The 22,865-nt window shown below is 40.6% G+C and overlaps 1 protein-coding gene across 1 annotated transcript in view; it reads right to left on the bottom strand.

Moving 5' to 3' along the window:
* Positions 1–22,865, bottom strand: part of USP22 (ubiquitin specific peptidase 22) — a 44,106-nt gene that overhangs the window by 19,283 nt on the left and 1,958 nt on the right. Inside the window, exons 2-3 of the mRNA XM_008579007.1 lie at positions 12,659–12,791; positions 2,493–2,606 (exon numbers count right to left, since the gene is read on the bottom strand). Of these exons, the coding sequence (XP_008577229.1) occupies positions 2,493–2,606; positions 12,659–12,791 (247 nt within the window). The remainder of the gene's footprint in view (positions 1–2,492; positions 2,607–12,658; positions 12,792–22,865) is intronic.

Here is a 22,865-nt window from a genome sequence, read left to right as displayed (position 1 = left end):
GGTTTCTTTTTTTTTTAAAACAGGGGGGGTCCTTGGGAAAGGAAAGGGGGGGGGGGGGGGGGGGGGGGGGGGGGGCGCTTTTTTTCTGTATTGACCTTTGTCCTGTGACTGTACTAACTCATTTTTTAGTTCTAGCAACTTTTTCTAGATTCTTTGGCATTTTCTGTGTAAATAATCCCATCATAAATTTGAAGGGCACGAGGGAGTTTTGGGAGGTGACAGAACTTTTCTTTGCCCTGCGCGTGGCAGTAGTTACATACCTGTGCATTTCTCTGACTTCACAGATCTATACACTAAAAGGTAAATTTTACTGACTGTAAACTATACCCTAAAAAACCCTAAGTTTTAAAAACAATCTATGAGAGATGAATTTATCGCCTAATAGCAGCCCAGGTGAAACTATTGACAACCACCCACTTATTTCTCAATTGTACCCTTCTTTCTCCTATTCTGGTCCTCCAATAGTTTGATTCAGCCTGTTTGCTGCAGTGACCCCAGTAGTTAATGGTATGCTGGAGGTACTTAGTAACAGGTTAGGCTAGACCCGAGGTCAGCAAACTTTCTCTGAAAAGGGCCAGATAGTAAGTAATTTAGGCTTTGCAGGCCAGATTGTCTCTATCCAACTACTCAACTCTGCAGCTGTAGCACAAAAGCAGCCACTGACCAACATGTAAGTGAACAGGCATGGCTCTGCTGCACTCAAAAGTCATCCACAAAAGCAGACGAGGCTGCGTTTGCTGTGCGGGACACCTGAGATTTTTTTTTTCCTTTTTGTCTTTTTTCATGTCCGGCAACGGATCGGAACCCTCAGTGTTGCACCCGTACCGGACCGGGACCGGCAACAGGATCGCAAACCTCGGTGCTGCGCCCACACCTTGCTCAACCAGTGAGCGGGAACTGGTCTGTATGTGGGATCCGAACCCTCGGCGGGAGCGCCACCGCACTCCCAAGCGGCGCACTGTAGCAGTGCGCCACCGGGCCGGCCCAGGACATGCATTTCTTACCCCTGTGGTTTAAGTGTTCTGCACAAAGAAATAATATACCCACACTTAATTGCAATGTTATTAAATTTTTCAAGGGGAAAAGAATAGCGAAAAACAAGTCAAAGGGATCTGTATTTAAAAAGACCTGTTATTAACAACACCACAACTAAGTGTGGGTATATTATTTCTTGTGCAGGACACTTAAACTCCAAAAAATATCTGTTAAACACAAATAATTTTGATCACTGAGAGTACCTGTTTCTATTCTTCCATTAAACAAGGGGCTATGTCTAATGGAGAACAATCAAGGCACAAATGTGTACAACAGGTGCCCAGTTTACATGTACCCTTTGTAAACAGTGGTGGTCCTGCTGCTTGAGAGATGAGATGCTCACTGTCAACTGGGGCAGATTATACTCATCACTGTCATTTTTGTGTGTGTGTGTCTTTTTTTTGTGTGTGTGTGTGACCGGTAAGGGGATCGCAATCCTTGGCTTGGTGTCGCCCGCACCACGCTCAGCCAGTGAGCGCACCGGCCATCCTCATATAGGATCCGAACCCGTGGCGGGAGCGCCGCACTCTCCCGAGTGCGCCACGGGGCCGGCCCTATCACTGTCATTATAAACCACTATGAGCACCTGTTGGAACTGAAAATTAAAGAAAGAAAAAAAAATCAGGGTACCAAGAGGAAATGAAAAAAGAAAAACATGGTTGCATAATGTCTGTGTATCTATGACTCTATGAAGCCAAAAAGAGTACGGGAATGGATGGGGAAATGACGGCAGGTGAGAAAGCCAGATGGATGACAGAGTGACACAGGCACCTGGTGGGAGAGTAAGTCTCACCTACCCAGGACAGGTAAGTGGTAGACCACTCCATTTTCAACCTGACCATTTCATTCTGTTGACACAGATTTGACATCACCCAGACAATTCAGAGTTTTAAAGGAGATTTCACAACCATTTCATCAGAAAAATGGTCTTCCCTCCTGGAAGGAACCGGTATGTTTATTTTCACTATTACTGCAGAGAGATCGCTTCCTAAGATACCGTAACACTGAGGGCAAACCACTCCTCAGGATGTCTGGGCGCTGAGTCATGGTCCAGCAGGTGAGGCGGTGCTTTGCTGGTGTGCGTTCTTCTTCCTCGGTCCCACAGAGCCCCTCCCAACAATTGCAGGCTGGGGAGGTGGGAGGTGGGGAGTTGGGGGGATGGTCGTGGGCTAGGGGAGCACCCGGCAGGCTATGCACATGGGCAGCTGCGTGGCCAGCCCCTCTCCTGCCTCTTCTGTGTCCTCAGTGGGCTCTGCCGTGCACTCTCAGGAAGGAGTGAGCAGGCGGGGTCTCTTCCCACCAAGCCATAATTGACCTGCACAAATGTGTCTGCCACTTGCCAGACTCATGCTTCCCCAATGTATTTCTCCCTCTTACTGAGCTCTGCCCTTGATGGACACAAGGGAACTGCAGGATTAAGAGATAGATCAGGAAGGTGAATTTAGGCAAAAGCAAACCTTGCATCTTCCAGGCTTTCCGCTGTTCTTCTTTGGCGATTATTTCCATGTCTTTGTCATATACGTAGTCCTGACACAAGAAGCAGTATATACCTCCATATGTCAGATCTATGGCTGAAAAGAGAAAGGGGGTAGAGATAAAACGTTTAATTAAAAGTTAAAGAGGAACACTTCAGGACACAGAGTTAAACATGTAAGCAAGATTTTCAGACACTGACTGTCTAAATCACCTCCTGCTCATGTCCCAGCACCCTGGTCCAAAAGGACATCCTCCCACTTAGACCACCGGTCCTGAGCAGGTGAGGGGTGAGTACTTTCCTACCAATGGCTGAGGAATCGAAGAGAAGTGCCAATCCATACTTTACAAAGGACCTAATATTCAAGTATCAGAACCTCTGCTGCCGTCTCTCAAAGTGTGACATTTAAAATGAATAAAATTTCATTGGTTATTTTAAGTCCATAAGTATTCCTGACAGGAATCGTGACATACAGTAACTATGCTTTACTACATCTAGAATTCCTGATACTTTACAAAAAAGAATGCAACAGCCATCTTCTGTTACCTCTGCTGTTGGCAGCTATTTGCTACACTGACTTTAAGAACAGAAGTAAAATAGTTTCTACCCGGAAAACCTTGACATCTGGACCCAGAGATGCCTGCTGCCCACCTGCAGGTGGGTCCAATGCACTTTCCCAACTACATCATCTATAAAATAGGAATAATATCAGCGTTCTTAATCACTTATTATAAAGATAAATAAGATGAAGTCCTTTGAGCATCTGGAAGAAAGGTACTCTCAATTAAATAATAAAAAAAAATAGGGGGGGCTTAAATTCATAAAGACGTAGCAGATGCTGGGAGGCACTGAAACAGAGTGGAGAGCACTGATTTAGAACAGCTGGTATCAATCCTAGCTCTGCCACTTGCAAGTTATGTCCCTTTGACAAATTACTCCACTTCTCTGAGCCTCAGTTTCCCCTTTGGTAAAATAGTGATAGTAATGGTACTAATGCCTCACAGGTCTGTGTGAAGATTAAGTTAGCACATACAACTTAAGTATGCCTCCTGATAAATAGTGATGTCTTTTCAAAAAATCAGTTCTATTTTATTTCGTCTTGAGTTACTACATCCTAAATTAATATTATGGTAGATCTGTAAAGTCCTCTAAAGCAGATCTATTAAAACTCAAAACAGCAATTTAAGAATTCCATAGTTACCCTTTGCCCCCCTCAAAAAACTGGCAAAATTCCAACAAACTGAAGTATTTTAAAGTCTTCCTCAGAGCTGTCACAGAAAGTGAAGCCAACTGTCCTTTGGCACTACATATTCACGAGCAGTGCCACTCTCAGTGTGTGGACATCAGGGAGAAATCTGTCAGACACAAGCTTACAGTAAGGAAAGTGGGATCTTCAGGCAAGCAGAGGCATTCACTGAGTATGCCACACACACAGCCGACAACAAAAATACCAGCTGAGGGAAGGGGCACAACCACCCAGAGCATGTTGAAGTCCTCCTAGATTAAGCCCTTCTCCAAGGCGCTTCCACATGGCAACACTCCCGCTGTGCAAAGCCAACTGATGTTGAAAGGGTGCCGTGAGTGTTCTGGGGACAGAACAGTCCCTGTAACAAATAGCACTGGGACAACTGGATGTCCACATACAAAAAAATGAAGCAGGGTCCTTACCTCAATCCACATACAAAACTTGACTCAAAATGGATCACAGACCTAAATATGAGTGAAAAGCATGAAACTTTTAGAAGGAAAGGAAATCTTTATGACCTTGCATTTTGCACCAAAAGCACAAGTAACAAAAGAAAAAGCAGGTAAACTAGACTTCATCAAAATTTAAAACTTTATGCATCAAAAGACTTCATGTCTTTAAAAGACATGATCAAATAGAACTACCATATGATTCAGCAATCCCACTGCTGGGTATGTATCCAAAGGAATGGAAATCAAGTCAGAAGGATACGTGTTCTCCCATGTTCATCGCAGCTCTAGCCACAACAGCCAAGATTTGGAACCAACCTAAATGTCCATCAGCGAATGACTGGATAAAGAACATGTGGTTCAAATATACACAATGGAATACTATTCAGTCATAAAAAGAATGAAATTCTGGGCCGGCCCAGTGGCGCACCCGCTTGGGAGTGCAGCGGTGCTCCCGCCGAGGGTTTGGATCCCATGTGGAGACCGGTTCCCGCTCACTGGCTGAGCGCGGTGCGGGTGCAACACCGAGGGTTGCGATCCCGTTACCGGTCAGTAAAAAAGACAAAAAGGAAAAAAAAAAAAAAATGAAATTCTGCCACGTGCAGCAAAATGCATGAGTTTGGAGAAAATTATGTTAAGTGAAATAAGCCAGGCACAGAAAGAGAAATAACCACTCGTAATGTGAAAGCTAAAAAAGTTGATCTTATAGAAGTAGAGAGTAGAACAGTGGTTATTAGAGACTGGCAAGGGGAGGGGAGGGGGCAGGGGGAGGAGAGGGGGAGAGAGTGGTCAATGGATAGAAAATTGTCAAGAGACAGGAAGAATAAGGTCCTAGTGATCTACAGCAATATAGGGGAACTACAGCCAACAATTAATTACTGCATAACTTCAAGTAGCTCATTGAGAGGATTTTGAATGTTCCCAACACAGAGATAAATATTTGAGGTGGTGGATTTGCTAAATACCCTGATATGATTGTTGCACACTGTAAAAATGTACCAAAATATCACATTGTACTCCATAAATACATACAATTATCATGGGTCAATTAAGAAAAAATAAATTAAAACAATTTTTTTTCAGAGACAGAAGTAAATTAGGTTACCAGAAACTGGGGGAAGAAATAATGAGAAGTTATTGCTTAATGGATACAGAGTTTATGTTTAGATTGATGAAAAAGTTTCAGAAATAGATAGAGGTGGTGGTCACACAGCATTGTGAATGTAATAACATGCAATTATATGCTTAAAGATGCTTCAAATGGCAATCCTTATGTTATATATGTTTTATCACAATAAAATAAATAAAAAGACATTACCAAGAAAGTGAAAAGACAACCTACCGAATGAGAGAAACTAATTGCAAATCATGTACCTGCCAAGAGTCAACTATCCAGAAAAAAAAAAAAAAAATATATATATATATATATATATATATATAAAAAAATGACAACCCATTTAAAAAACAGGCAATGGACTTGAACTGATATTTCTCCAAACATATACAAATGACCCAGTAAGCACATAAAAAATGTTCAACTTCACTGGTCATTAAGAAAATGCAAATCAAAGTCACAATGAGATACTACTTCACACTCACTATGATGAATATTTAAAAAAAGAAAAAAAAAAAAGAGGAAAAGAACAGAGCATGGAGAGGATGTGGGGAAACCTGACCCTCACACCCTGCTGGAGGGATGTAAGAGGGTTCGGCACCGTAGGGAAGGCTGGTTTCACGCAAGTGTTACCATGTGATCCAGCCATCTCAGTTCTAGGTACATATCTTAGAGAAATGAAAACTTACACCCACACAGAATTAATTACACATGAATGTTTACAGCAGCATTAGTCATAAGAGCCAAAAGGTCAAACAACCCAAATGTCCATCAACGGATGAATGGATAAAGAAAATGTGGTGTATATACACACAATGGAATATTATTTGACCATACAAATTGTAGCGATGAAAAACTAACACATACTACAACTTGGATGAATTTTGAAAACACGCTAACAAAAAGAGGCCAGATGCAAAGGGTCACATATTGGATGGTTCCATTTATATGAAATATCCAGGACAGGCAAATCCAGAGAGACAAAAAGCAGACTAGCAGTTGTCAGGGGATGGGGGGATGGGCAGTGATTAGTTAATGGACATGGGGTGCTCTGAGATGTGAAAAAGATTTAAAACTAGAGAGGCAGTGGTCACGCATCACTGCAAGTGTCCTAAATGCCACTGGACTGTACACTTTAATATGGTTAATCACATGTTATGTGAATGTCACCTCAACATAAAATTTAAAAACCCAAACCAACATCTACAATCAAGGTAGTTCCCTTGGAAAATTATTTCATAGTCCAAAGTAACTATTCTAAGGACAAAGCCTTGACTGTGCCAAGACAAAGGGCTGAAGTACTGTATAGGAATGTAACTGCCTAGAATGAGATTGAAACACTTGTCCGGTCAGTGTGGAGACGCGCCCTGTGTTGTAGGGGCTCTCCTACTGCTAGAGGATGATGTCTGCTTTTGTTTTTATACGTCAGTTTACTACTATCATTCTGTTCGTAAGAGCATCACCCACAATATTCAGGAAGACTCACTTTAGGCTTCTCGTGCTGCTCTGATTAAAACTGCATGCTCAGTTGAGTAAATGATCTAATAATCCACTTCAGGTCCCACTTGATCATGCCACCAGATATCCCTTAGATGAAGAAGAACTTGGCCACAAGGCAATCAAGGTTTCTTGTTCCTTGGGGCTAGCTGTTGAGCTCAGTTGGTTAGAGCGTGGTGCTGATACCGAGCTCCAGGGTTCAATCCCTGTGCTGGCCACCCACCAAAAAAAGGGTTCCCTGTTCCTCATACAACACTAGGCTGCTCAACTGAACTGCCTTGAACACCTGGCAGAACACCTTCCATCAAGTGATGAGCAAACACCAACAGTGCATGAAGCATACGAACCTGTCTGGGACGGTGGTGGGGTGGTGCAGCATGCACAGAGGAGGGAGAACCAGTGACTCCCCCCTCCTCATTTTTCTCATGCCAGTCTTAACACTTTCAAGCTTTGCTTTCCCACTCTCCTCCCTCCATGCCAATCTCCCAAGGAGCAGCAATCCAATCCCGTTAATTCACACTCAGGTATAACTTTACCTGTTACCTGCTTTAGAAGGACAGTAATTTAGGCATTAAAGTAAACCAAATGTGTTTTCCCTCCGTAATGTGGGGGAAGGGGGAGGGGAAAGTGTAGGGGAGCAGAAGATAGGTAGATAATAAATGTACTGCTTTAAAAAAAAAAAAAAAAAAGAGCACAGGCTTTGGAGTCTAACAAGCCTGGACCTGAATCCTGCCTCTGCCATTTCTTGGTTACATGATCTGGACAAGGTACTTAATCCTCATTTGCTCAGCATATGTTGAAAGTTGCTTAGCAAGTTTAGCAGAGTATCTACTTCTTGCACGTTAGGCACCAGGCACAGCAAACAGTCCGCCACAACCTTAGTGCTCCCATCTATACGCGGGTGACGGTACTGCCAAGACTGCAACGTTGTCTGCGAGGTTAACTACATTACAAGTCTCAATGCCACATGAACCTGGTTCACTGAACAGTCTGAACTCACTGACGTACAAAAGAAAAAGCACAGTTCATCCAGCTACTGTCTTTTAGTATGCTCCTTAGCTCTTTGATCATATTAAACTATAACAATAATCTTCTTTGGGCAATTAACACTCATTTTCAGATATTAAGAAGAGCTGTTGAATTAAAAACTTCAATCTCATATCTCTTTCACAACTTTTATCCCCCTAGGTCTGTGGGGATGCACTTTACTTGGCCTAGCACCTATTTTAAACAGTTTTATTATCATTCCATACAATTCACCCGTTTAAAGTATACGATTAATTCAATGATTGTTGGTATATTACATTATAATTTTTTAAGTTACGGTAATATATAGAACATAAAGTTTGCCACTTTGTCCCTTTCTAAGTGTAAAATTCAGTGTCATCACTTGTATTCACAATGTTGTGCAACCATCATTACTATTTATTTTCGAGACTTTTTCATTACCTCAAACAAAAACTCTGTAACAATTAAGCATTAACTCCCTCTCCCCGACCCCAGCACCTAGTAACTCCTAACTTACTTTCTGTCTACGAACTTGCCTAGTCTCACGTAAGTAGAATTGCATAGTATTCATCCTTTTAGATATGGTTTATTTCACTTACCATGTCTGCAAGGTTCATCCATGCTGTAGTGTCTATCACAACTTCATTTCTATTTATGGCTGAATAATATTCCATTGTATGTATATGTCATATTTTGTTTGTCCACTCATATGTCAATGCTCAGTTGTGTTGTTTCCACCTTTCAGCTATTGTGAATAATGCTGCAATGAACGCTGGCGTACAAACATCTGTTCGAATTGCTGCTTTCAATATTTTTGGGTGTATCACTAGAAGTGGAACTGCTGGATCATATGGTAAATTCTGTGTGGAGCTTTTTGAGAAACTGCCAGACTGTTTTCCACAGCAGCTGTAGCATCAAATCATAAAAGAATCTCTTCTGATCACAATGGAATAAAACTATAAATCAGTAACAGAAGCAAAACTAGAAAATTTACAAATATGTGGAAATCAAACAAAAATACTCACCAATGAGTCAAAAAAAAAAAAATTGCAGTGAAATCAGAAAATACCTTGAGACAAATGACAATGAAAAACACATCACCCCAAAACTTATGGGATGCAGAAAGCAGTGCTAAGAGGGAAATTTGCAACTGTCAATGCCTATATTAAAAAAGAAGAAAGATCTCAATCAATAATCTAACTGTGTACTTCAGGGAACTAGGAAAAATAAAATATAAGAGCAAACTAAACCCAATGCCTGCAGAAGGAAGAAAATAATAAAGATTAGAGTGGAGATAAATAAAATAGAGAATAGAAAATTAGGAAAAAAAAATCAATAAAACCAAAAATTTCTTCTCTGAAAAGATCAACAAAATTGACAAACTTGTTGCTAGACTGACAAAGAACAAAACAGAGAAGACGCAAGTAACTAAAATCAGAAGTGGCTCAGGTGGTTAGAGCACAGTGCTGATAACACCAAGGTCCAGGGTTCGATCCCTGTACTGGCCAGTCACCGAAAAATATATGATTAAAAAATAAATAAATAAAATTAGAAATGAAAGTGAGAGAATTACTATTGACTTTACCAAAATAAAAAGAATTATAAGAGAACACCATGAACAATTGTATGCCAACAAATTGGATGAAATGGATAAATTCCCCAAAACACACAATCTACCAAAACTGACTCATTAAAAAATAGAAAATCTGAATAAACCTATAACTAGTATGGAGGTTGAATCAGTTACCAAAAACCTGCCAACAAATAAAAGCCCAGTACCAGATGACTTCACTGGTGAATTCCACCAAACATTCAAAGAATTACACCAATCCTTCTTAAACTCTTTCAAAAAGTAGAAGAGAAAAGGAACACTTCCTAACCCATTTTGTGAGGCCAGCGTTACCCTGATATCCAAGTCAAAGACACCACAAGAAAAGTACAGATTAATATCCCTTATGAACACTGATGCAAAAATCCTTCACACAATACTAGCAAAGTTAATTCAACAGCATATTAAAAGCATCTTATACGATGGCCAAATGAGATTATTCCTGCAATATAATGAGAGTTGAACATATGAAAACCAAATCAATCCATGTAATACAACACATGAACAGAATAAAGGGAAAAAACTCACACGATCATCTCAATTGATACAGAAAAAGCATCTAACAAAATTCAATACCCTTTCATGATAAAAACGCTGAATAAACTAGGAACAGAAGGTAGCTTCCTCAATATGATAAGCAGACATGTACGAAAAATCCACTGCTGACGTCATACTAAATGGTCAAAAACCTATATATCAAGTCACAAAGGAAACTTAAAATTAATTTCTAGCCTTACCACACACATTTAACCTTCAAGAATTTCGTGGATTCTAACCCAGTGAACAGCTGGATCCTTCTCCCATTCATGGTTTTGTTTCTTAAAGCAAACTTTATAAAAATTTATTCATTCTAGCAGAAGTAAGGGCAGTTTGTTAATTGTTTGCTAAAATGAATTAACACCACAAATTTCTGAAAAGATTTTTATAGATAATGCTGGGTAACAATAAGATTCTTCAGACAATTTTCTTAAGTACAAATATATTTCCAATTTTCCATAACCTTTTAACCACACTGAATCACAGCCAGGTGTAACAGCAGCCTAAGAATCAGATATGGCAGGAATACTCTTCATTTATATTACTAAAAACAAATATCGACACAAAGGAGATACCACAGAATAGTATTACACCCACACTGTCCTGACCAGTGTCCTTTCCCTCCAGTTACTCAATGTAAGATGTCATCACTAACTGCCTGGTCTCTTTCCTCTGGTCAGGCGTCTGGCTCATCTGTGGCTGGGGAGAGCCCTATAAGCCATGAGCTCTTCTTCCAAAAAGGTGAGTTAGCTCATTTTGAGAACATGAGCCCCTCATTCTAAATGGCCTTTTTGCAAACAGTTGCAATTAGTTATTAGTCACAAATGAGATATGTACACTGGAGACAAATTAGTTACTGTAAGTTCATCTCTATTACTTAAAAAAAAACTCACAAAGTTTGAGGTAAATTATAAAACATCATGAGGGATGGGTTTTCTTTTGTGAATTTTCATGTTTATTTAATATGAACTAGCACCTTGTCACCTAGAAATTAAAGACATGTTTCCTTTACAACAACTGTAGTTGTTGCAAACAGCACGATATTAAGGTGATAGCTTCCACGTGTCCATATAAAATGTTGGCTCATAAATACATCAGAAAGGCTGAGTACCCCAATCCAAAATGATTGGGACCAGAAGTGTTTCGTATTTCAGATTTTGGAATATTTGCAGAATACACACCAGTTGAGGATTCCAAATCCAAAAAGCTCAAACGAGCACTTCTTTGAGCATCATGTCAATGCTCAAAAAGTTTTGGGTTCTGGAGCCTTTCAGATATATTAGGGATGCTCAAATGTATATAAAATAAAGATCTGTTTTGCCTTAAAACTTCTCAACTTAAGGGCCGGCCCGGTGGCGCACTGGAGAGTGCGCCGCTTGGGAGCGTGGCGGCGCTCCTGCCGAGGGATCGGATCCCATGTGGAGACCGGTTCCCGCTCACTGGCTGAGTGTGGTGCGGGCGCGACACCAAGGGTTGCGATCCCGTTACCGGTCAGTAAAAAAAAAAAAAAACTTCTCAACTTAAAAAAAATGAGAAAAAAAACAGACATGATGATGTGTTAGTCTCAGCTAAAACCACAGGATTTATCCTTTACTATGTGTACTCCTTATAGAGAGATTTAAGAGACATGGATTAGTGCAGTGATTTAAAAGCTTGCATAATATTGTTTTAAATTACAACTTTTTAGACCAATGTTTTCAAGAGAGTATCGTATCATCACTTTAAGGGAAAAGGCCTAAAAATATCTTGAGCTGGAATTGCTAGTCTCACACAAAATATTTTCTAAAACAGGTTCTCTGCCTTGGATCCTCTGAAAGTGATTTTGTGAAGGACATCCTAGCAAGGTTGCAATCATTTAACTGAAAATGCTATTTTGCAGGAGAGAAAGAAACATTTAATGACCACAGCAAGAAAAGAAAACCAGAGCAAAGCTCAGTGTTATGTACCTTCCAGAATGTGGAAGAAGATTGAATTTTTAAGTATATGAATGGTAAATTTATCTTGCCACACAAAGTGCTAAGCTAGACTTTTCATGAACCTCTATTATTGGAAGCAATGAAAACCCGTTGCTGAAAGCAAAGAAAAAAATCACCTACATACACCCAACTCCATGTTGGCATCAATAACCTAATACTGGATTTAAGATCTTTCTTTGCAAATTGCCTAATCTAATTTCTTTTCTTTTTTTTTTTTTTTTTTTTTTTTTTGTCCTTTTTGAGACCGGCCGCACTGCGCTCAGCCAGTGAGCGCTGTGAGCGCACCGGTCATCCCCATGTAAGATCCAAACCCGCGGTGGGAGCGCTGCACTCTCCCGAGTGCGCCACGGGCTCGGCCCTGCCTAATCTAATTTCTAACTGTGCTTCAAATGTTCTGATATTTCATTGGCAGAGAAAGTACTAAAAGATTTCATATCAACATTTCATAGAAAATTAGCTGAACATAACAGTAAGCCACTGTCATTTATCATTTAAGGTTAAATAAAATGTTAACACCAATTTAAAAACCTTAAGGTAAACTGGGTATATAATCCATTTATCTCTTTCATTTCTCCTGTAAGGTTTCACAGGAGAAAGGGCACAAATTATTCTACTTAAAAGAAGTGGTCTTTTGGAAGAGTGCAACTGTAAGTAGAGATTCCAAGAACAGAAGTTGGGGGCAATGACTATCCCGTCACAGAAGGGCGCCTTACCCAGGTTGTGCCGTTTCGACTTCGCATGTTCGTGAATATGTTTCTTTGTGAAACAGCCAAAGAAGACACAGTAGAGGCAAGAGTGCAGCCTATTCAGGTGGACACCACAGACATGGCAAACGCAGGACTTGGCCTGAAATTCAGAGAAGAGAATTAATAAGCAGTGTGTGACAAGAGAGGCATTCTCAAAGGAAACCTGCAAGCACAACCCACAACTGGACAGCTAAGGGAGGAAAGGATGGGAAGTTCACCTCAAAGCCTCACTACTCTAAAAGATTACTTCGTTAACCTTTCAATTCCCCCAAAAGGGACTGACTTCATTTAACTTGAAACTAGCTCCATACCAGAAAACTCAGCCAACATCAACTACCAGAGCTACTGGAATGTTCACCACATTCTCCACCCAAGTCCCAACAGGTGCCCACACCCAGCTCCTGTCCCCACTCCAGTAGCAACTCCTGAACCAGGATATCATTTAGGTTTGATAACCCAAATTCTGGGCCGACCCCGTGGCTCACTCGGGAGAGTGCAGCGCTGGGAGTGCAGCAGTGCTCTGCCGTGGGTTCGGATCCTATATAGGGATGGCCGGTGCGCTCACTGGCTGAGTGCGGTGCAGGCGACACCAAGCCAAGGGTTACAATCCCCTTACTGGTCACAAAAAAAAAAAAAAAGATAACCCAAATTCTAAGACCACAGCAGGGACATGAATCAAACAAACATACAGGGACAAGAAAAAGGAAAAGCTTATTACCAAGAAACAGGCCACAGAAACCTAAAATTTCAATCACGGCAATTACGAGCACCAGTGGTAAACAACTCTTGTACACCCAAACCACCCGACACCACCAACTTACAGCCCTGACAGGGACATGTAAAAATGAGTAGGAGACAACGTTAAGAATTCCCACTGGGCAGTTCTGGTACAAGTTAAGCATAAAAATGAATAACAAGAATGATTATTTATACTGAATTAAAAAAAAAGAACCCTAAGTCCATACTGAAATTAACACTATAAACACACACATTCTTCAAAGGAGTAGGAAATGTAGTAGGAAAGACAAAAATACAAAATCTTCATTTTATAATCTTCATAGAAATCTGATTCAGACAAGAATCATCAACGAATGTTAAACCATTGGGTAGAAAAATACTGGGTCATTCACAAAAGCCAAAATAGTGGAAACGGCCCAAACACCCATCAATGGATGACTGGACAAACAAACTTGTGCAGACATGATTGAATGTTATTCCACCATGAAAAGGAACGAAGTACTGATCCAGACCACAATATGACTGAACTCTAAAAACATGCTAAGTGAAGGAAGCCAAACTCAAAAGATCACATTTACATGAAATGTTCAGAATAGGTGAATGCACCAAGACAGAACTGAGACTGGAGGTTGCCAGGTACTAAGGAGAGGGAGAACAGGAAGCGATGAAAATGTTTTGTAACTCGAAGGAGGTGGGGTGGTGACCGCACAGCGCTGTGAATGCACTACATGGCGCTGAACTATTCACTTTACGGGTTAACTGTGGGGGTTGTCCAGTCAACTCAGCTGGTTAGAGCACGGTGTTGGTAACCCGGGTTGGTAATCCAGGGTTTGATCCCTATACTGGCCAGAAACCAAAAAAAAAAAAAACCATAGTAAAATGGTTAATTTTATGTTATGTGAATTTCACCTCAGTAAAAAAATACATTAAATTATACGTATGTATGTATCTCTCTGCCTTGGGGCACTGGGTATTTACAGTTTCAAAGTATCATCCCAGATACTACTTCTGCCAATTAAAAGGGCAACAGTTACCTTTACAACAGAGGACTCTGGCCAACACCACCTTAACCAAATGTAACCCATGGGCTCCAGCAAAATAGAGGACCCACGGGGTGCTCCTACAAATGAGGCTCACCTTGAATCTGCTCATGAGAAACACTCAGACAAGTCCAAATGGAAGGACTTTCTGCAAAATGACTAGCCTGAGCTCTTCAAAAATGTCAGTGTAATGAAAGACAACAACAGGTGGGGAATTCTAGATAAACAGAATCTAGAGAGACATGAAAATAAATACTGGGCATGATCCTGGGCTGAATCCTATCTGCAAACTTTCTGATTCATAAAGGACATTATGGACAACTGGGATATTTAACCATGGACTGTATATAGTCATGCACTGTATACAGACCACATATACCATGGTGGTCCTTTAGGATTATAATGGAGCTGAAAAATTCCTACCACCTAGAGACATCATAGCAGTAGCCATGGTAATGTTGTTGCACAACCCATTATCTTTATATGTTTAGACACACAAATACTTATCATTGTGTTACACTTGCTTACAGAATTCAGTACAATAACATGCTGTACAGGTTTGCAGCCTAGGAACAGGCTGTACCATATATCCTAGGGGCATCGTCCGCTACACCATTTAGGTTTGTGTTAGTACAATCTATGATGTTCACATGATCAAATTGCCTAATGACCCCTAATGACAGCATGTATCCATGTCGTTAAGCAACACATGACTGTATTAGATAATTCTATTATATCAAAATTAAACTTCAAGTGTGATCATTGCATTGTGGTTATGTAGAAGAATGTCCTAGTTTTTAGGAATGCACTTACATGTAAACTATCATGAAGTCTACAACCAACTCTCAGATGATTCAGGAAAAAAGATATTAAAGGCATAAAACAAATGAGCAAAAATTTAACAATTGATGACTCTAGATAAATGTATATGATATTCATTTTAGTATTCTTACTATCTATTGTAGGCTTATTTTCAAAAACGTATTAAGGGAAAACTATTATGCTGAATTTTTACCTTATTGCCAAACAATTCCACTCCCTGGTTTATATACCACAGAAGACACGTAAAAGAATGTTCATAGGCACCTCTTGCAGAGTGACGGAGACACAAAAGGTTACTCAAAGCCCATGTATTCAGAACAATGGGAAGCCCAAAGGGACTGCACCCAGGGAAAACCCCTTCAAGAGCGGAGAGCCGGGGCACAGCCCCAAGTCAATTTTTGCTTCAGTTTTTATTGTAAAGACAAGGAAGTTATAGAAGAAAAACAGGTGGTTAATCACTCATAGTGAAAACAAACAAACTGGCTACGTGACAATCTTCATTAAAGCAGGTATAACTTAAAATAGTTCAAGCAATTTACCATCAAAAGGAGTCATAAAACTAAGCTATGTGATGTACAAAAAGAAACAATGAGATTAATCACCACAGCAGTGCTTAACTCCCCAAGAATCTCAAAGAAACATCTTAGGGTAAGATGTGGAACATCCCCCAAGCACTAACTAGCAGAATATCCTTGAAGATTTTAGCTCACATACTTTCCCATCATTTAGGTTTAGCTACACCAAGGGCAACTGCCCCCAGAGCAATCAATTTTCACTGTGCTTCAATTCTCTTATCTGTGGTAAAGGCTTTAGTTCTGTGAAAGTTTTCTGGTCTTCATCTTAGCATTTCTACGTATTTTTGTAAAGGGTTGAGCTTTGGCCCCCTAAGCTAGAGGCTCTGGCCTCCTAAACTACAGGACTTTGGGTCCTTCTAAACTACAGGCTTTGGTCCTGTGAAATACATGTGTTTTATTTCTATCTCATTAATGTCAATATCCTCCACAGTTCATAGCAATATTATTTGTGATACCCCAACACTGGAAATAAACAAAAACATTCATCAGTAGTAAAAAGAATAAATTGTGGTATTCAATAGAATGCCGTGTAGCAATATAAAGGAATCTTTGGTATACTTAGCAACATGGGTAAATCTCACAAATACAACACTAAGTAAAAGCAGCTAGACACAAATAAGTATATACGGTATGCTCCCATTATATGAAGTACAAAAACAGGCAAAGCTAACTGATGGTTATGCAAGTCTGGATAGTGGATACCCCTGAGTGTGGAGGGTAGGGCCCAAGAACGGGCAAGAGGGGGTTTCTGGAGTTTGGGGTGCTGTCCTCTCTCCTCTGTGCAGCGGGGACATGCGTGTGTTCACTTTATGAAAAGTCACCAAGGTTTACACTTCCTTTAAGAGGAGGAATAACAAACCATAATACAAAATAAACACACACAGTGGTAATCTATGTGGGTATACTAACAGATATAGATGACATACTATGAAAATTAAAAGAATCATATCTGATTAAGGAGAATTGAGGGGAATCAGAAAAGTTTGTATACAAAAGGTATAATTTCAGCAGAGAGATCAAAATTTTACAGAATTCTATGGAATAAATGTTTCTTTCTTATAAGGGGTATGATATCAATTCACATGGAATAAACAGAATCCCTGAGAGATTCCCTAAGAGAAAGAAGAAGGAAAAAGTACTCATTAAGGACCTAATGTCTTCCTCTGGGTGACTGTGTTTATATGTTTACAGACATTTACAGAACTCAGATGCTCAACTGTAGGGGGTTCACCACTCACCAGTAAAGACATATTTTACTGGACTGATGGATTCAACACAGTGAAGAGATAGCTGCTTCTTCTAACATCAATCAAACAGCAAACCAACAAAGCACTTGGCACTAAATACAGAATTCAGAAAGTTGTCTTTGATATATTCATAAAATCTTAACTATATGTCTTTTGTATTATTTCTCTACATATTAGCACTGTCTGACAGAAACATTCTAGAATGTTGGAATGTTGTACATCTGAATTGTTATAGTAGCCACCAGCCACATGTAGCTATCAAGCTCTGGAAATGCAGGCAGTGAAACCAAGAAACTGAATTTTAAATTTTATTTCATTTTAATTTGTGTAAATAGCATATGTGGCTAGTGACAACTATATTGCACAGCTCAGTTCTAGATCCTAAAATGGGCATTATTAAATTACAGAAAGTTTTTTATAATATGTGTCCTGAGTTCATTTACCACAGAAGATAAAGTTACTCCATAAACTAGAGTAGCTGAAAACTGACCTTAGATATCATAAGACTCATAATAATTACATTTGTAGGTTTGAAACCAATATTCAAGATGTTTAAACAAAGGCAGGTGATTAACCCCCAGATCTGTGAATGTCCTGATTTGGAAAAAGCTAAATTAAGGGTCCTGAGATGAGATTATACTTGATTATCCAGGCAGGCCCTAAAGGCCATGACAAGTATCCTCGAGAGAAGCAGAGATCAGACATGGAAATGAAGGCAATATAAAGATGGGGGCGGCCAGTCTCTGGAAGAGGCCAGGAGTGGACTCTCCCGTAGATTTCTTTTTTTTTTTTTTTCTTTTTTGTCTTTTTTTGTGTCCGGCAACGGATCGCAACCCTCAGTGTCGCCCCCGTACCGGACCGGGACCGGCAACGGCATCGCAACCCTCGGTGTTGCTCCCGCGCCTCGCTCAGCCAGTGAGCGGGAACCGGTCCGTATGTGGGATCCGAACCCTCGGCGGGAGCGCCACCACACTCTCAAGCGGCGCACTATAGCAGTGCGCCACCGGGCCGGCCCCTCTCCCGTAGATTTCTGATGGGAGCGCCATATTACCTCTTGCAGAAGCCACCAAGACAGGAAGGTATCAGTGCCTCTATCCTTATTTTGGACTTCTGGCCTCAGAATTTGAGACAATAAATTTCTGCTGTTATCAGCCACTCAGTTTGTGGTAATTTGTTATAAGAGCCATGGGACACGAATACAGGATTCATGTTAGCTATTATTCTAACTCCTTAGACACCCTTGCAGCTCAGAACCAACATGATTTAGGACACATTTGCAGAACACGGTGCTGGTCTGATCAGCCAGGGAGAGTGGCGGGGCGGGCATGCACGTTGCTGGCGTGGACCATGCAGAGGGGCATTGCTTCTGAAGCCCATGGCTGCTGTGGCTGCTTCCCACCCTGCAGACAGCTTCCTGGCTGGGTGGCTTCTGCAAGAGGTAGGATGGCACTCCCACCAGAGGCTCTAAGGGAGAATCCATTCCTGGTGCCTCAGTCAGCAGCGACGTTAGGTCAGTTTGCAGATCTAACAGCTTCTAGTCGAGGAGGCAGCACAGTGACTTTACGGGGCCTGCAGAGGCCAAAGGGTTCTGCAGGCTGGTGAGCACTCCTGGAAAGTCAACCTAGAGTCCACTGCTCCTGTAGCCCTTGCAATGATTTCTGTAGTAAATCTCTTTCTCCTATAAACTAATTCATGTAGATTCAGTAGCCTGCACGTAAATCCTGAAACATAACTAGGTTGTGTGTGACAGGAATAGAAGGATCAATAATTTAATCTAGTAGTTGTTGATTTTATATAATGCAAGAAACACACTGAAAGTCCATTAATTCAGTCTCAATATTAAGAATATTCCTTTGGGTATCCTATTCTTTCTTATCTCCTTTCTCACACTCCCCCACCCCACCCCCAAGAAGGATGGGGAGAGGCAAGAGTGAACAGTCCTTGAAGTCCACAGGTGTGGCTCACACCGGTGGGGTGACTTAACTGCACAGGGAATTCTGAGTCCAGCTTACAGAAGTGTATAAGCATGAAACAGCACTTTAAGAGCTAACGTACATTTCACACAATACCCATGACTTCCAACTACTACTGTCTATCATAATGTGACCATTTTAAGAAAGTAAGTTTAATTATCTTATGCATCCTTTTCGGTGACTTTTTCAAGGACTCAAAATTCTTTTCTATCACCATGAGCTCTGATAAAAGTGAAAAGATGGGTATAAACATTCTATTTTTGACATAAAAAAATTGTGGCACTAAAAAGCTAAAGACTTGTCCAAAATAAGACAATCTTCTCAAATAAATTACCCAACCTCAGAAAGCCAGACTCATACCTTTGAATCATCTCAGAGCTAAAATAGATCTTAGAATCCATACAGTCCAACCCTTTCAATTTACAGGAATGACCAACTCATTTAGTAGAAGCATAAACTCAGACTGATCTAATTTTAAGGCCTAGATCTGGCATCTACTAGCAGTGTCCTTGGGAAGGTCAGAAGACTTACCTCCCAGACCTATCTAAAAAGTATATCACAAGCGCCAAAACCAAAATGAAATTAAATATGAAAAGTGCTCTATAAAATGCAAGGTAAATGCAATGTACTATTATCATAAATGGAAAATGAGGGAAGCCCAAGAGATGCTGGGAGCTGGCCAGGGGCACACATCTGGGCAGAAGCAGGGCTGGGGCAAATTTGAGCTTGCCGCCATTGCGTACAGGGAGCAAGCAGATTATCTTGAAGCCTCATTTTAATCTGTTGTTCCCACTTTATTCCTGGAGTCTCTTACCAGAGCTGCTGTAATAATAAAATTTACTGGTTCTATTTTAATTTCTTCAACACTCTGCTACACGTGCTGGCTAACATAAAACGATTGCGTACAGGGAGCAAGCAGATTATCTTGAAGCCTCATTTTAATCTGTTGTTCCCACTTTGTTCCTGGAGTCTCTTACCAGAGCTGCTGTAATAATAAAATTTACTGGTTCTATTTTAATTTCTGTTCTTCAACACTCTGCTACACGTGCTGGCTAACATAAAACAAGAGGCAAGAAAAACACTCAATCTGTAAGGTAGGTTATTATAGTCCCTCAAAATTGAGTTTACTTACTTCCTTTCTAAGCTTCTGTCTGCTTGATACCAATCTGAGGTCTGTACGCTAAAGACAGGAGAGTATTGATAGAAGACATATCACTACTTAAGATCTTGCCAAGGTAATCAAGTTCAAGTCTGACCCAGCCTCTGGACTGGCTGCCAATTTGCAGGAAATACAGGGGACAAAAAAACATTTGGAGACTGGCTGGTTAGCTCATTTGGGAAAAGGTGTTCATAACACCATGGTCAAGGGTTTGGATCCCCTTACCAGCCAGCCAGCCAGCCAAAAACAAAAACATTCTCAACTTGCAGCATGAGTGTGCAATCAGCAAAATCCAGGGAAAGTCAACAAGTCAAAAGGCCCAAGTTATTCAACAGATAAATCAAAAGGAAAAAAACAAAACAAAACAAAAAACTAAGAAAAAGAAAAGGATGAGGAGAGAATCAGTAGATTAAAAGCCGTAAAAGAAAACAGTTCAGCCAATGATGGAACATGGAATACTATTCAGTGATAAAAAGGAATGAACCCAAGGTGCAGAGTTTGATCCCTGTACTAGCCAGCCACCAAAAGCCAAACAAAAAAAGAAAACAAACAAACAACAAAACCCCAAAAGGAATGAACTATCAATCCACGCAATTCACACTGCTAAATGAAAGAAGCGAGTCTGAAAAGGCTACAGCTTGTATGAACCCAACTATATGATATTTTGGAAAAAGGAAACCCAGACATAGAGAACAGATCAGTGGTTGCCCAGGAGTTGGGGAGGATTGAATATGGGACTTTTTTTAGGGCAGTGAAACTGTTCTGTGTAGTGCTGAAGTGGTGGATACATCTATCAAAATCTACTGAACTTCACAGCACAAAGAGCAAAACTTAATGTGTGCAAAATTTTAAGTAACTGATGAGGCAGTCAGAGGATGCCAGGATGAAAAGCAGGCTATGACAGAAGAATCTGGTTGTATTACAGACATAGGACACACTCTCACTGAAAAGTCCTGGGGGCAAAGGTAATCTAAGTAGCTTGGAAATGAGTGGAAAGTGTGAGACTAAAGGGAAAAGGATCCATACCTAAGCATGGTAGACTAGGTGGATAGGTTGTTTCCCAAAAGGGTACAATTCTGAAACCTCTAAACATATATTCTGAGGCTGAACAGACAGAGAAATGGATTGTGAATGGTGCGAGCCAGGTTTCTCTCTGCTGAACAGATAAGCAAGAGTGGCAGGCTAGAATGACCCAACTAGATTAGAGTTGGAGACATCAACATGAACTCATGCATAGCTTAATATGCATGCAGATGGATATATAGCAACATAATTATAGACCTGTGTGTACACACGGATTAGCATACACACGCCTATTTCCTAGCTCTGTCCCCTGAGGAGGCCGAGAAGCCATGATACCCCAATAGCAATGAGCACACCAGTGCCCAGATCTTGGTTTCTAATTCCATCCTCCAATAAAACGAACCATGGATCCTTGGAGAAATGGTAGAGTCTAAGGCTGGGGTAGAAACTGTACAAAATGAGCCTAGAACATCTTGAAGCACTAGAAAGTTAGAAAGTGCTCAAAAACAACAAACAAAAACAAAAATAATGTAGACATGTCAAAGGGACCTAGGAGCCAACTGAGAGAGTTCCTAGTGGCTAAAGCTAGAACAATCGGAGCAACAAAATAATGTAGTATTGGATTTTAACCCAAAGTATAAAATAAAAGTGCTCAAGTCTGTACTGATATAAATGTTTGAATAAATACATAAATGGGCAAGTCTTCCATATAGAAAAATTCCAAATAATTATGTAGCTACTCCACCTTCAAGGAGGAGGAACAAAACTGTCTGCTCAAGGATGACCTGTGCAGAGTGACTTCCTTCCAAGAAGGACAGTATGAAAGGAGGGAAAACGAGTCATTCTATAGTGGGAAAACTCACAAATATGACCTCAGCCACATGGTCAAGCTTACCACCAACAATGGTAAGACATCTTGATAGCACCGCCCTCCATACAACGTACCTTGTTTTGTTTTGGTGGCTGGCCAGTACAGGAATCTGAACCCGTGACCTTGGTGTTACAAGGCTGTGCTCTAACCAGCTGAGCTCACCAACCAACCCTAATGGGATGTGATGAGAAGGGCACTTTACCTCTGCGGTCTTCCTCTCCCAAACCTACAACCACAGTTGAACCATCAGACAAACCCAAACTGAGGGACATTCTACAAAATACCAGATGAGTACTCCTCAAAACTGTCAGGGTAATCAAAAACACAAACAGTCTGAGGGACTGATGGGGGAGCTCTTTATTGTCCTTATGTTTCTGTAAATCTAAAATTATTCTGAAGTATAATTTATTAATTTGCATAGAATGTGTGTGCATACAAAAACGAGTAGAAGTAAAACTGGGGAAACCTGAATAAGATGGGTGGATTGTGTCAATGTCCATATCCTGGTTGCAACATTGTACTGTAGTTCCGCAAAATGTTACCACTGGGGGAACTGGAGAAAACATACAGGATCGCTCTATTATTTCTTACACCAGCATGTCAATCTACAACAATCTCAAAATAAAATTTTTTTTTCCTTTTTGTCTTTTTTTACTGACCGGTAACGGGATCACAACCCTCAGTGTCGCGCCCGTACTGGGGACCGGCAACAGGATCGCAACCCTC

This window comes from Galeopterus variegatus, unplaced genomic scaffold, assembly GCF_000696425.1.
Source record: "Galeopterus variegatus unplaced genomic scaffold, G_variegatus-3.0.2 Scaffold1798, whole genome shotgun sequence".
Taxonomy (NCBI): domain Eukaryota; kingdom Metazoa; phylum Chordata; class Mammalia; order Dermoptera; family Cynocephalidae; genus Galeopterus; species Galeopterus variegatus.
This window is presented reverse-complemented; position numbering and strand designations above follow the sequence as displayed.